Raw genomic sequence first — 14406 nt, 5'->3', positions numbered from 1 at the left:
GGAATATAGATTAAATAGAAAGCAAAGGCTTCATAGGATGGCTTGTTTCACCTGCATGGAGAGCTCCTTTGACCGCATGTTTTCTTCACAGCAAAACCTTCCAAATGCAAGCACAACACCTCAAATCAACTCCGGGCTTTTTATCTGCTTTATTGCGAATGACATAATGAAGGCATTGCCCACACCTGTCCATGAAATAGCCTTGGAGTCAATTGTCCAATTACTTATGGTCCCATTAAAAACTGGGTGGCACATGTTAAGGAGCTGAAACTCCTAAACCCTTCATCCAATTTAAATGTGGATACCCTCAAATGAAAGCTGAAAGTCTGAACTTCAACTGCATCTGAATTGTTTTGTTTAAAATTCATTGTGGTAACGTCTAGAACCAAAATTAGAAAAATGTTGTCTCTGTCCAACTATATATGGTCCTAACTGTACGTCCATCATGTTCAACCTTTCTCCACCAATTGTATATTTCCTCACTAAATTAATTATAACCCACAATGTTTTGTGTTCAGCAAAAATCGTCCAGCCCTTTTTTAAAAGCTGTAATAGTGTCTGCCATTACTACAACTTGTGGTTGGGCATTCTACATTCTGACTGCTCTAACTGTAAAGAACCCTTTCCTATTTAGCTGGCAAAATCACATTTCTTCCACCCTGAATGAGTGCATGACATCGTAATAAGATCATTTACAAAAAATGAGGGTACGATAACAAGTGGGTTTGAAAACTACATTCACATCCAGTGTAATGATCTGCAGATGTGCCTTGCATAATCTGCACCAGAAATCTGCAACAATTCCAAAGTGTCTGAACATGGCTTTAAAAAAGTTGTTCACGCCAAAAATTTGTACATTTTTTTACGTTTTTCACACATTATAAAACATGGACAAGAATTGAAAAATAAATTATGCTCACCTCACAATTCACCCATCCATTGTCATCCTGTGCAGTTTGAATCTCCCGACAGTCTTTCTTTCCTTTACAGACATTATCATCACTATCCCCATTGGGACTCACAATCTAGATTCCCTATTAGTATGTCTTTGGAGTGTGGGAGGAAACCGGAGAACCTAGAGAAAACCCACACAAACACGGGGAGAACATAGAAACTTGGAGTTGTTGTCTTTGGTGGGATTTGAACCCAGGACCCCAGCGCTGCAAAGCAACAGTGCTAACCAATGCAGCCAAGCTCTGTTTTTCATTGTAGTGAGCAGTTTTTGAAAAAGGAATAAAAAACAACAATAGGTCAATGTGATAAGCTAATGGACATAGCCAGAGCCAACATATAGACACACAGATTCCTGTTGAATGCACCAAAAAAGAGGTCCATTTGTACAAAGTGCTTTGCATGCTCTCATTAATTCAAGCAATTGGTACTTAATTTCTTGCTGTGTTTTTTCCTCAGTGCCTGATGGTGACATAGTAAAACCTTCCTTTAGGGACTTATTTCTTTACAAAAATGCAACTGTTTCCTGTAGAACTAATATGGTACATGCTGAAATTCAGTGGATAGAGAATGGGATGTCAAAAAGAAAAAATGGACAAATCATATTTCGCAACACAACATGGGTCCAAAGCACAACGACCATCAGCCTGGCACACTGGAAGAATATCTCATCTCTTTCCTGCAAACTAAATCCACCCCAGGAGCATCTCCAGGAAAAGATGACCATTATCAGGACAAAAAGTAAGTTCACCATATCAATTACCAGCTTGTTTACACTCAAATTTTCTTACATTCAACTTGACTAATTATATTGAGTAGTCACTGTAAGTTGAACATTTTATTTATGAACTGCTTGTAAATTTGCAATCATTACATGGTTCGATATATTGTAAGATCTATAAAACTTTGTGTGTTTTTTTCAGATTATATATAATACATTCAATAATATTAATATATATTACATTTTCCAAAAATTAGATGAGATGAAGGTTCCAGTTATACATCTGCTGCCTCCAGGCCAAGAAACAATGATGGATGACCTTTTGATGTTGATCTGTTTGGTGATGGACTTTTATCCAGAAGATCTCTTCATAACCTGGGAGATCAATGGGTCTTCAACTGGAGAAGAGGTTTCAAACTCCGTCCAAGTCAACTGTAACCACAATACAAAACAGTGTTCAGCCATAAGTCAGCTGAAAATACAAAAGCATGAGTGGCTGAAAGCCACAACTTACTCCTGCCTTGTAGCCCATATCTCTTCTGAAGTATATATCATGAAGAATATTAGTGCTGTACTCAACAAATCAGGTAATTATAGCCCTGTTTTAGTCGGTCATTGAGTAGGAAAAAGGTCATCAGAAGTTTAAAGCTGAACTTATTTTCTTTTCAGTAGAGGCATTAATCACACCGGAACCATCCTTCAATGATCTGCTTTTTTCCAAAAATGCCACCATCAGTTGTAGAACCAGTGTTGGTATCAATGATATAAACTGGTTGCGAAATGACACAGAAATACCAACACTAAGGCAGAAAGACTATGAACTGATGTACAAGGATGTGGAATCAGTACAGGTCACAATACAAATTCCATTGGAAGAATATAAAACAAGCTCAACACAAATCTGCAAGCAAGAATTTTTTAACATCACAAGTAAGTGGCTTTACAAATGTTCGTCAGATGCTGAATCTGAGACTCGATGGCTTGAGCCATTCAACTGTCATGTTGCGTGATCCTGTGGAGTAATATGACCACCTAAAGCCAGAATCATATCCTAGACTAATGTCAGAAGTACAGAACTGTGAAACATATTTGCAAATTGCTTCTACATTTAGATTTATATTGGTTGCTTTATTCGTCCTACTTTTAATAAGTTTTCTACTATTTTTACAGAACCCAATCTAATAAAACAGCCAAAAGTTTCCCTATTTCCCCCTATCAAACAAAGGGTAGAAGAGGATCATCTAACATTGATATGTTTAGTTAATGGATTTTATCCAGAAAATATTTTTGTGACATGGAAGATCAATGACACCACGATCAAGCAGGACTTTCCCCACTCAAAGGATGTTATTTGTGACCATCAGAAACATCTGTGCTCATACATCAGTGAATTACCCATATTAAAAGAACAGTGGCTTGGAGGAATGAGCTATGCATGCCTTGTGGCTCATTCATCATCTAAACATGACATCCGTTCAAACATCAGCAAACCAAATGGTAAACCACTATTAAAATGAGCATCTTAAACTGTGTTAATAATACATGTTAGTCTATAAATCTATGTATAAAAGTAGATCAAGATTTATTCATTAAATTATTGACTAAATTATGGATACCCAATAAATTTTGTAATTTCATGCATTTTTAAGTGTAGTCATTTATTTTCAAAAACGGATAGCATTCAGCTGTTTTCTCTTTACCTCTACAAAAGTTCTATGTACTAATTTATTGTGAAAAAACTGTACGCTTACAGATTTCCTAATGGTTATGTAACGTATTACTCCAATGATGAAGAGAGCCTTATCTCCACCAGAACTTTAAGACTAATGGTACAAAACATAGCATGGTCAGCAGGCAGCTACCATATGATGCGAAACACCTTTGTGGCAAAAAGAGGCTTTTGATGTTGTAAAATTATTTAAGCATCTGGATCACCAGCTTACACTTTACAATAACTATCAGTAAACTGTAATAAAGGAGACTAAACTATATTCTGTATTCTAACTATGCTTGCAGATATCCATACTGTCTATCAAGATGATGGAGGTGAAGAGCTACAGGAGCTCGATGAGAACAACAATGTGTGGTCAACAACATCTACCTTCATTGTCCTGTTCTTGGTAACATTGATATATAGCAGCTTTGTCACATTTGTTAAGGTACATGAAAACATGTTTTAATGAAAGTAGTAAAATTATAACATGTATAAATGTTATAGCTTTTAGATAATTTCCTGGTGTCTTTTTTATTTAATGACTTTATAGCTAATTTTAATCAAATGTGGAGTATCACTTTAAAATGGAAAATCGTTTTTGAGTGAAAGATCTTATGTCCTTATTACAGATCTATGTTGTACTTGTATGAAATATGGCATACCTGAAAGGATTTTTTCTACTACAAGTTTTGTAAGAAACCTAAAGAAAAGTTGTGACATTACATTAGTTCTTAGGTAGAGGGTCTTAAATGTCTTATGAAGGTTCACAATGTGCATATGGCTAAATAATGTTAGCAATTAGCGGTGCTTGGGACTATATTGCAATGATTGACATTATCAGAGGAGTAACAATAATAGGTGCATTGGTTGCAATTGTACCCGGACACTGTTGACTAGGGGGCCCCCAAAATGAAAAGACTACTACTATTAAAGAACTGTGTTAGCTGAGGGCCCCAATGCAAAATCTCACAAACTTCAAGGTACTTCTCTGTACATTAGCTACTGCCACGACAAGGCCAACTATCTAATGTGTATTGAGGCCTCACAACTCTCCCTCTACAGCAGATGTCAGGAGAGAGATGGATTTCAACATAGACAAACGTTTTGTTTTCAGTGAGATGACCTACCACCAACAGCTTTCTCCCCATTCCCCAGACACGACTCAAGCACACTTGGCCAAGCTGAAGAGAGTTGCATGATAAAGCTTGTAAGGGGCGCACTATCAGTGTATTGTATCAACACAAGTATCAATATATACATTATATCTATATCATTATATCAAGCCAAGTAATGTTCATATTTCATTAACATAGGTTAATATACTGTAGGTTGACTCGATTTCTCTATTTGATTGTTAACATTTCCTTAAAGGGACCTGTCATGTCAAAAAATGCTACAAACCTGCAAATATAGTGGTAATCTGCAGGTTAAAAGCATTCTGAAGCAGTGCAGCAGCTGAACTGAAAGCCCAATTGCCTTAAAGGAAATTAACTTTATTCATCCCGGCAGCCTCAGACTTTCAGTCCTAGAGACACAGCATTAGTCACTGCTCAGTAAATAGTGAGTGGCGGCTGTAACCACGCCCCCACATTGACTGACAGCCGGCTCTGCACTGATGCACGGGTTTAGCCAGATGTCAGTCATTGCCTGGATGTGGTTACAGCCAACACTCACTGTTTACTTAGCAGAGATTGAAATCGCAATAAAAGAGGCAAAAATAGTTTGAATATCAGAAAGAGAAATGTTTTTTTATAGCACTCCAAAAAAATGTGTGATCAGGGATCGGACAAAATGGCCCAGTCCTGAGTTAATTTATTGTTCAGCTTTTGTAAACTTATTTTTCTTGTAACGTATTTCATTATATTATTTTTCCCTTTTCTGCACTACCTTATTTTGCTTCCACTTATCTTTAACACCATACTCAAATTGCTGGCTTTTGTGCCTAGATCAAGTTATCTTAGTAGCTGATTTGAACTGCAGGCCTCCATGTCTGAGCATAGGAGAGGGAAGCGGAAAAGATCACCCAGAACTTGGCCACACCAGAACTTCCAATCAGCTACTAAGACAGTATGAATCAGGATAGTAACTTAGAAGGCAGCAAAATAGGGTTGTGAAGAGAAGGAAACAAAAAAGATGATGACGTATATTAATAACTTTAGAAAGACTGACAAATAATGAAATAAAAACTTGTTTATTTTTAAATCAGAATTTCTGTATATATGCAGTGGTGTTTTGGGGGATTGTGAAACCTTCTGAAATTTCAATATTTGTGCATAAATTTGACCTGAAACTTCATCAGAATTTTACAAGTCCTAAAAATAGATAAAAAGAACTAAATCAGTTCAAACGAGTCAAACATATTTGACTATGTCATTTATTTTTTATTGTGGAAAATGATCCAATATCGCATTTCTGTAAGTGGCAAAAATATTTGAACCTTTAGGATTAGCATATAATTTAAAGATTAAAATTAAAATCTGGCAATTGCAATGGAATAAGAGGTAAAATTATGTTTTACAGAAAACTTCACAGCTGATATATGCTGCCCGATCCGTGGACAGCATGTATCAGGTACTGGCTGTATGATCTCAGCCAGGTATGTTTGGCTCTGAAAAAGTGCAGTGTTTCAGAGAAAAAGATACTAGACCACCGGCGGGTGGTCTCACTAGCCTCCAGTGAGGCTCGGTCCCTAACGTCTTTTAAAATCCTGTTTTTCTCTGAAATCCTCAGCGTTTGAGTCAAAAATACTGGACTAATATTATACATCCAGTGTCTAAGGGTATGTTTCCACATAGTGGAAACATTCAGGATTAGCTGCGGATTGAACGTTGTGTCCTGCCGCAGCGTTTAATCCGCAACGGCCAGATGTTCCTGCATAGTGGAGGGGATTTATGAAATCCCATCTCCACTATGCATCTGATTACTCAGGTGACACATCCGCTAAACAGGACATGTGGTGCATCTTTTTTTAGACCGCAGCATGTCTGTTTACCTTGCAGAGAGGCTCAGTCTCCGCAAGGTAAACTGCCTACTCTATGGGTACCCTGCGGCGATTCCGGATGTGTTCTCTGAGCATATCCGGAATCACGGCTCGTACGGAAGGAGGCAGGGCTTTGGGTGGAGCGGGTTTTCCGCTCCGTCCAAAGCGCTGCGTTAACGGTACGTGGAAATGTACCCTAATACATGCTGCCTGATCCAGCTGTCAGGTTAATTTTAATTTTATCAGCAAATTTTAAAAGAAGACATCAAGACATCTGTCCATGAGCTGAATCTTAATCAGAAGAATGCGGGTATGCAGCAAGACAACACCCAACACACACACACGACATTCTATGAAAGCATGGACAAAGAAGAATAAAGTGATATTATTGGATTAGGCAAGTCAAAGTCCTCACTTTAATCCTATAAAAAGGACCTGAAGTGAGTAGTTCATGGGATAAAGACTATCAACATGACAGAGTTGAAGCTTTTTTGTGGGACTAAATGGGCTAAAATTCTTCCAAGCCTATTTTCAGGAATAATCAACAATTACCAATAATGTTTACATGTAGTTATTGCTGCACAATGGGGTCACACTAGATTCTGAAAGTAAAGGTTTACATACTTTTGCCACTCACAAGCATGTGTTATTGGATCATTTTACTGTTTAAAAATAACATTTTTGACTAACTTGCTTGATTTGAATCTTTATATCTACTTTTAGGACTTACAGTTGTGGCCAAAAGTATTGACACCCCTGCAATTCTGTCAGATAATACTCAGTTTATTCCTGAAAATGATTGAAAACACAAATTCTTTGGTATTATTATCTTCATTTAATTTGTCTTAAATGAAAAAAACACAAAAAGAATTGTCCTAAAGCCAAATTGGATATAATTCCACACCAAACATAAAAAAGAGGGTGGATAAAAGTATTAACACTGTTCGAAAAATCATGTGATGCTTCTCTAATTTGTGTAATTAACAGCACCTGTAACTTACCTGTGGCACCTAACAGGTGTTGGCAATAACTAAATCACACTTACAGCCAGTTGACATGGATTAAAGTTGACTCAACCTTTGTCCTGTGTCCTTGTGTGTACCACATTGAGCATGGAGAAAAGAAAGAAGACCAAAGATCTGTCTGAGGACTTGAGAAACCAAATTGTGAGGAAGCTTGAGCAATCTCAAGGCTACAAGTCCATCTCCAAAGACCTGAATGTTCCTGTGTCTACCGTGCGCAGTGTCATCAAGAAGTTTAAGGCCCATGGCACTGTGGCTAACATCCCTAGATGTGGACGGAAAAGAAAAATTGACAAGAGATTTCAATGCAAGATTGTGCGTATGTTGGATAAAGAACCTCGACTAACATCCAAACAAGTTCAAGCTGCCCTGCAGTCCGAGGGTAGGTACAACAGTGTCAACCCGTACTATCTGTCGGCGTCTGATTGAAAAGGGACTGTATGGTAGGAGACCCAGGAAGACCCCACCTCTTACCCCGAGACATAAAAAAGCCAGGCTGGAGTTTGCCAAAACTTACCTGAAAAAAAATGTTTTGGAAGAATGTTCTCTGGTCAGATGAGACAAAAGTAGAGCTTTTTGGGCAAAGGCATCAACATAGAGATTACAGGAGAAAAAAGAGGCATTCAAAGAAAAGAACACGGTCCCTACAGTCAAACATGGCGGAGGTTCCCTGATGTTTTGGGGTTGCTTTGCTGCCTCTGGCACTGGACTGCTTGACCGTGTGCATGGCTATATGAAGTCTGAAAACTACCAACAAATTTTGCAGCATAATGTAGGGCCCAGTGTGAGAAAGCTGGGTCTCCCTCAGAGGTCATGGGTCTTCCAGCAGGACAATGACCCAAAACACACTTCAAAAAGCACTAGAAAATGGTTTGAGAGAAAGCACTGGAGACTTCTAAGGTGGCCAGCAATGAGTCTAGACCTGAATCCCATAGAACACCTGTGGAGAGATCTAAAAATGGCAGTTTGGAGAAGGCACCCTTCAAATATCAGGGACCTGGAGCAGTTTGCCAAAGAAGAATGGTCTAAAATTCCAGCAGAGCATTGTAAGAAACTCATTGATGGTTACCGGAAGCGGTTGGTCGCAGTTATTTTGGCTAAAGGTTGTGCAACCAAGTATTACGCTGAGGGTGTCAATACTTTTGTCTGGCCCATTTTTGGAGTTTTGTGTGAAATGATCAATGTTTTGCTTTTTGCTTCATTCTCTTTTGTGTTTTTTCATTTAAGACAAATTAAATGAAGATAATAATACCAAAGAATTTGTGTTTGCAATCATTTTCAGGAAGAAACTGAGTATTATCTGACAGAATTGCAGGGGTGTCAATACTTTTGGCCACAACTGTATGTGAAAATTTGATACATTTTTAGGTCAAATTTATGCATAAATATCAAAAATTCTGAAGGGTTCAAAAACTTTCAAGCACTATTATATATGCATTTACAATAAAAAAAATATATACTTTTCATATATATGTACTAAGTAAGTCACAAATAAAGTTGCCCTTTTTCACAGTGACCTAATAACTAAATATTTTTGTTTTAGGTGAAGTAAGAAACAGAAAGAAGAAAACCAGAGTATGCATATCAACCCCCACTCTCAAAGAGACAATTCCCTATGCTATCTATATTGTTATTACAATATTCATTATACAAGCTAAGAATATGTCAATAACACTGTGCATATACCCTGCGTTCAAGTATCAAGCAAAAAGAGAAAAAAAATTGGCACTCCTAGGACCGCATACCTTGAGCTGTGATCAGTGGAGATGTAGTAGCAGCTGGCCGATGCAGTGGCAGAGAGGTGTTCAACCTGAAGAAAGCGTGTTCTGGATGCAGCCGGTAGAAGAAAAGAAGGTGGCACTCTGAAGCACGTTGTTGCCTTCATTACTTTACTGCTGGTATACTAGATAAAATATGGAGCCAGGGAACTGATGGAGCAGGATTCCTGCGGACATCGGTCATTTCGTGACCAATGACGCTTCAACGTACAGTACCTGCACCTGTTAAAGTGTCATTGGACGCGAAACAGTTATGGTCCGCAGGAATCCCACGCCTCGGCTGCATGTTTTATCATGTATACCAGCAATAAAGTAACAAAGGTAATCAACGTGCTTCAGAGTGCAACCTTCTTTTCTTCTACCGTCTATACCCTGCATTCATATTTAGAGAAACTGGAATGCAACAGAAGAAGCAAGGAAGCACTATATTTACGAAGAGCTACAGAAAGATGGCATGATGATATTGCAGAAAATGTCAATCAGATTCATCCTTCTCATCCTCTTGATGACTATGTTAATAGCCATACAACTCACTCCATGCTCTAAAGGGGTATTTTGGGGAGATGAAAATGTGTTGACTTTGGCATAACTTCAAAAACTATTCACTGTGACAGAGATGGAGCTCCTGAGTTCCCCACTGCCTTCTGTGACGCTATGTCACAGATCAGGAGGCATGGATTGCTTCTGTCTCCTAATGTCTCCTCCTGATATACCATTTATTTCCCTGCAGTCACAGATTAGTTAGCGGGCATGGCTTACTTCTTGCTTGTTTTGCAAGTCAGCCTGATGTCATGTGTGCCTGTTTGTACTGCCATGGCTCATTTGTGTTCTGCCTTCCATACACCCCCTGAGATCTATACCTGCTTTGTCATTGCTTGTCTGTGCTTACAGAGTTCTCACTTCACGGGCAGAGTGACACATCAGTACACTTTATTCATGGTCCTGGCTTATTCAGCACTTGCAGCCTTCAAATACTCAGCTTATCTATGACATGTCAAGGAGAGTGGAGGGACATTATGACTGTAACAAGCAAGCTGTAAAGAAGCAGACATAGATTGCATAGTACAAATGAGGCATGACAGTGTAAGGAGGTGGCAGGTCCCCTCAGTTGCACACTCCCCTCCTTCCATGTGACCCCCCGTGCACGCTCATGTACATATGTTATATGTGTTTTATGCCTTGACTGTGCTGTACTTACCTGGTCTTAAATGTATTGTCATGTGTAATTGCTGTCTGGGTATAGTTACGGCAAGTAAATAGCTAAGGTTGTGGGCTGGGCCAGCAGCAGAAAGGCGGGAGAAAGCTGCTGTCCCCAGTCTGAAGATTGGCCATGTTGGCTGGGAGCAGACATACAGTAAGAGACGGGGCATTGCCAGACTCCCGGATCGGAGAGATCTGTTGCCCTGGACTCCAAGGACTCAGAGGAGCTTGAAAGTACATGAGAGGACTCAAGAGGGGTCTCAAAGACTAAAAGAACTAAAGACCGCAACACGGGTCCCAGGACTCTGGAAGGGCCCCCGCTGAAGGAGTTTTAAGCACCCAGATCCCAGCGTGTGGACTACTGTAAATCCTCTGCTGTGGCAGCTGCTGTGGGTACGGCTATGGAGAGTATCAAAGAGAGATCAGGAATCCAGTGTTGTACTCATTTACTTCTATTCCATCCCTGTTTAGTAAAAGTTATTCCCTGTTGGATAACAGTTGCCTTCTAGGACTCTAATTTGCCTGGACTACCATGGACAGAGAGAAAACAAGGTAAACTGTGGGAAAAAGCTGTGATGGTCCTGTCTATTTATGTAAAAGGGGTGAGGGGTGCTCGCTGACTCAGTCGACTCTGACTGTGAACTGTGCCTTTAAATAACTCGGCACTACTACCCCCCTGTTCCCCTTGTTACAACAGTAGAAACAGGCACACATGTAACTTACATAACAAGCAGAATGAAAGACAAACAAACCTAATCTGTGACAGCAGGGAAAGAAATTGTATCAGGTTGCCAGTTTGCATTAGGACCCAGAAGCCATTCATGCCTCCTGATCTCTAACTTACTGTCTAAAGGTACTGTCACACTTAGCGATGTACCAGCGATCCCAACCAGCGATATGACGCAGTCAGGATCGCTGGTGCATCGCTAAGTGGTCGCTAGTGAGCTGCCACACAGGCAGATATCACCAGTGACATCGCTGGGGACGGGGGTCGCTACTTACCTGTTACACTAGGCGATCCTGCGTCCTCCCGCCCGGCTCCACGCTCGTCGCTCGTCTCTCCACAGGAAGTGCCACAGGAAGCTGACGGCGAGAAACAGTCCTGGACGTTCTCGCATGATCAGCGATAACCAGCGGAGGAGTGGGTAGTAGGTAAGTATCAGACACAGCGATATCGCTAGCAATATCGCTATAACGTCACAAGTTATAGCGATATTGCTAGCGATATCGCTTAGTGTGACAGGCCCTTAAGAATGGAGTGTGAGAAAACAGGAGCTTTATCACCATCAATGTGAGTAGTTCTAAAGAGTACCAAAAAGTGCAGGTTAAACACAGCAATTATTTGAATTTATGTCAATGTGAATACACTTATTTCTCCATAATACACATTTAAACAGTGTCATTTACTATTTCTACAAATATTGCTATGTAGTCTTCAGTTTTAGAAATAATTATATTGCTTTGGACTTATGTGTTATGAATTTCTATGTTAATGTGGCTTTTGCTTTTTAATAAAACAATTTCATAATAATTGTTTTTTTATGGATTCAATTACAGTAGTATTGTATTTTTAAGGGTATTACTTTAAATGGGTATTCTTATGTTGTTAAATTGCTTGAACATAAGCAAGTTTGCTATTTACTTGCATTACCTATATGCTGTGATTCTCCTGATATGAGCGCTTTTATCTTACATAGTATACAGCTCATTTCCATGGAGCTTGTGCACTAGTGCCTGAAAGAGAGAGTATAATAGTTATATTCCAGAAGAGGAGTTGACTGCTAACATCCCCATTGATTTCTATACAACAGCTGCTTACCGCCCTCTCAACTCCTGACAAGCTGTGGTTATAAATCTTGCAATGTCATAGCTCTTACTTTCCCCACTCATGTACATGTTCAAATGCATGTTATTTTTATATGCAAATCTAAGAAGAAGGACGGCAGGTACCTGTTCAGTGACGTGTCAGGAACTGTCAGGTCTGTCTCCTCTGTTGTCCGGGGGAATGTCTACAGGACCGGACCAATCATGGTATCCAGAAGCAGGGGGTGTGGCGAAAGGCTGGCAGGGACAGTGCGCACGGAAGTGGTCAGACTTGGGAAGAGACAGCGCACAGCAGGGACAAGTGAGTGCTCAACCCCTCAAGCATCATGGCAGCGCAGGCCCACGCCCAAACATCCCCAGCACTGCCAACCTAGTCCATAGGGAGAGACATATAGCATGCCCATTGGCCATCATGAACCAAGGTGCCAAAGACTCTGGGTCTGCAAGTACCACGCGAGGGCCGTCAAAGAGAGACCGGGTGTGGGACTGTTACCTGCACCTCGACCCCCCAGTGCATATTCGCCGAGCCATGTTGGGGTCAGACAGTGCTGATACTGGTACCCTCTCAGCCACATCATTGAATGGACTAGGGCCTCAGTGGAAGGTAATACTGCCACCAGAAGACGGATCACCTTTACCCTCAAGTCATCATGGGACAAGCATGGCGACAGCCCTTGTTGGCGCTATCGCCTGTTCTGCGATTCCTACGGCCTGATTGATGGCTGACAGGCTAAGATGTTTCAACAAAAACTACCATAGTAATATCCTTTGTAGAGTTGAGCGACTTTGGTCGGATCGGGTTTCATAAAACAAAATTTGTTTCAGATGAAACTGGTCCGACTAGGGCAAAAAAAGTCGGAGCTTCGTCCGAAACCCGACCCCAATGCAAGTCAATGGGGAATAAAAGTCGGCATTGAGTGGATGAATGTCATCTGAAACAAATTTTGTTTCATGAAACCCGATCCGACCAAAGTCGCTCAACTCTAATCCTTTGTTCTTCTCATTTGACTTTGCATAATTTAATGAAGAAAACAAAGTGGTAGAGAACCACAGCCAGCTCACCAACTAGACCTGCAGGTGCACGGAACTCCATCCTGACTTGACGACATGATTCCAACAATGAAATGAGAAAAGTGTTCCAGCGCCTTAAAAATCTTGAAACTTTATTCGTGCAAGTCAAAAAATTCATTCTTGTGTGGTAAAACTCCACAAACAATGTGAATAGGGGGGTACAAGTGACACGTTTTACCCCCCATTTAACTGTTTACCTCCCTGCGTGGAGTAGCCTTGTGTTAAGTAAAATTGTTAACCCTTGCTCTGTCTCCTGTCCTTTGCTGCATCCCGCAACCTGCTCACTCAAATATAGCAATAGTAGTCAAGATTACTTGTCTTAAGCTGAACCTTATAGTTCTAATATTAGTCTTGCTACTCACCAGAACTGTTACTTAAGGAGGAGTGTCCACCCCACCAGAAACCAGGATTTAATGAAATTGCATAGCTGTGAGCTGCTCAAGAGACAACTTGAGAATAACCCTTTCATATATCCTAATGAGTGTTCTTGATCAGTAATATTACTTCATTGTACCCAGATGAAGAACTTTCCTAGACAGGCATGTCGCTGAAAGCCATTGATTATGTGGAACCTACACTAAAAGGCAGAGTTATCTTCCGGGCAGCATTCTCCCCATAGCCTGAAAGAACTCATTTACATCTAATATATAAAGCGCAATGTGTGTGTGTATGTTTGTATGTATGTGTGTATATCCGGGATTGGCATCTGCACCGTCGCAGCTACAGCTATAAAACTTTGCAGTCACACGTCTGGACCCCGAGAGCATCATAGGCTATGTTGTGAGGCGAAATTTTAACCCCGCGAGTTCCAATTCACCAAACAATTTTGCGCCAATCTATATAATGGGGAAAAAGTGAAAGGAAAAGTGTTGGAGGCAAATTGACAGCTGCCAGATGTGAACAAGGGGGACTTAAAGAATGAGAGCAATGAGAGTATATACCGTACAGTTGCTAAGGTCCCCTGACATGGGATACTCACCACACACGGGGATATGAACACACACAAAATGCGCCACACACAAAGACAAGGCATGCAAAACCTTCTATGCCATCCGAAGGAAACTCTACCATCTAAAGCCACCAGTGAGGGTCTGGTTAAAAATCTTCGAATCTATCATCGTCCCAATCCTCCTGTATGGCAGTGA

At 40.4% G+C, this 14406-nt stretch overlaps 1 gene segment (V, D, J or C); it reads left to right on the top strand.

Annotated features, from left to right (window-relative positions):
* Positions 1 to 1392: 1392 nt before the first annotated feature.
* LOC141089149 (Ig heavy chain C region-like) lies at positions 1393 to 11911 on the top strand. The segment is given in 6 exon segments: positions 1393 to 1692; positions 1930 to 2259; positions 2342 to 2602; positions 2843 to 3169; positions 3689 to 3831; positions 8932 to 11911. Coding segments are annotated over 6 exon segments (1272 nt in total).
* Positions 11912 to 14406: the final 2495 nt, after the last annotated feature.

The sequence above is a fragment of the Dendrobates tinctorius genome, unplaced genomic scaffold, assembly GCF_039654945.1.
Source record: "Dendrobates tinctorius isolate UK_male_01 unplaced genomic scaffold, ASM3965494v1 ptg000044l, whole genome shotgun sequence".
NCBI classification, from domain to species: Eukaryota; Metazoa; Chordata; class Amphibia; order Anura; family Dendrobatidae; genus Dendrobates; species Dendrobates tinctorius.
Note: the sequence above shows the minus strand (reverse complement) of the source record. Positions and strands in the feature narration are given on the sequence as shown.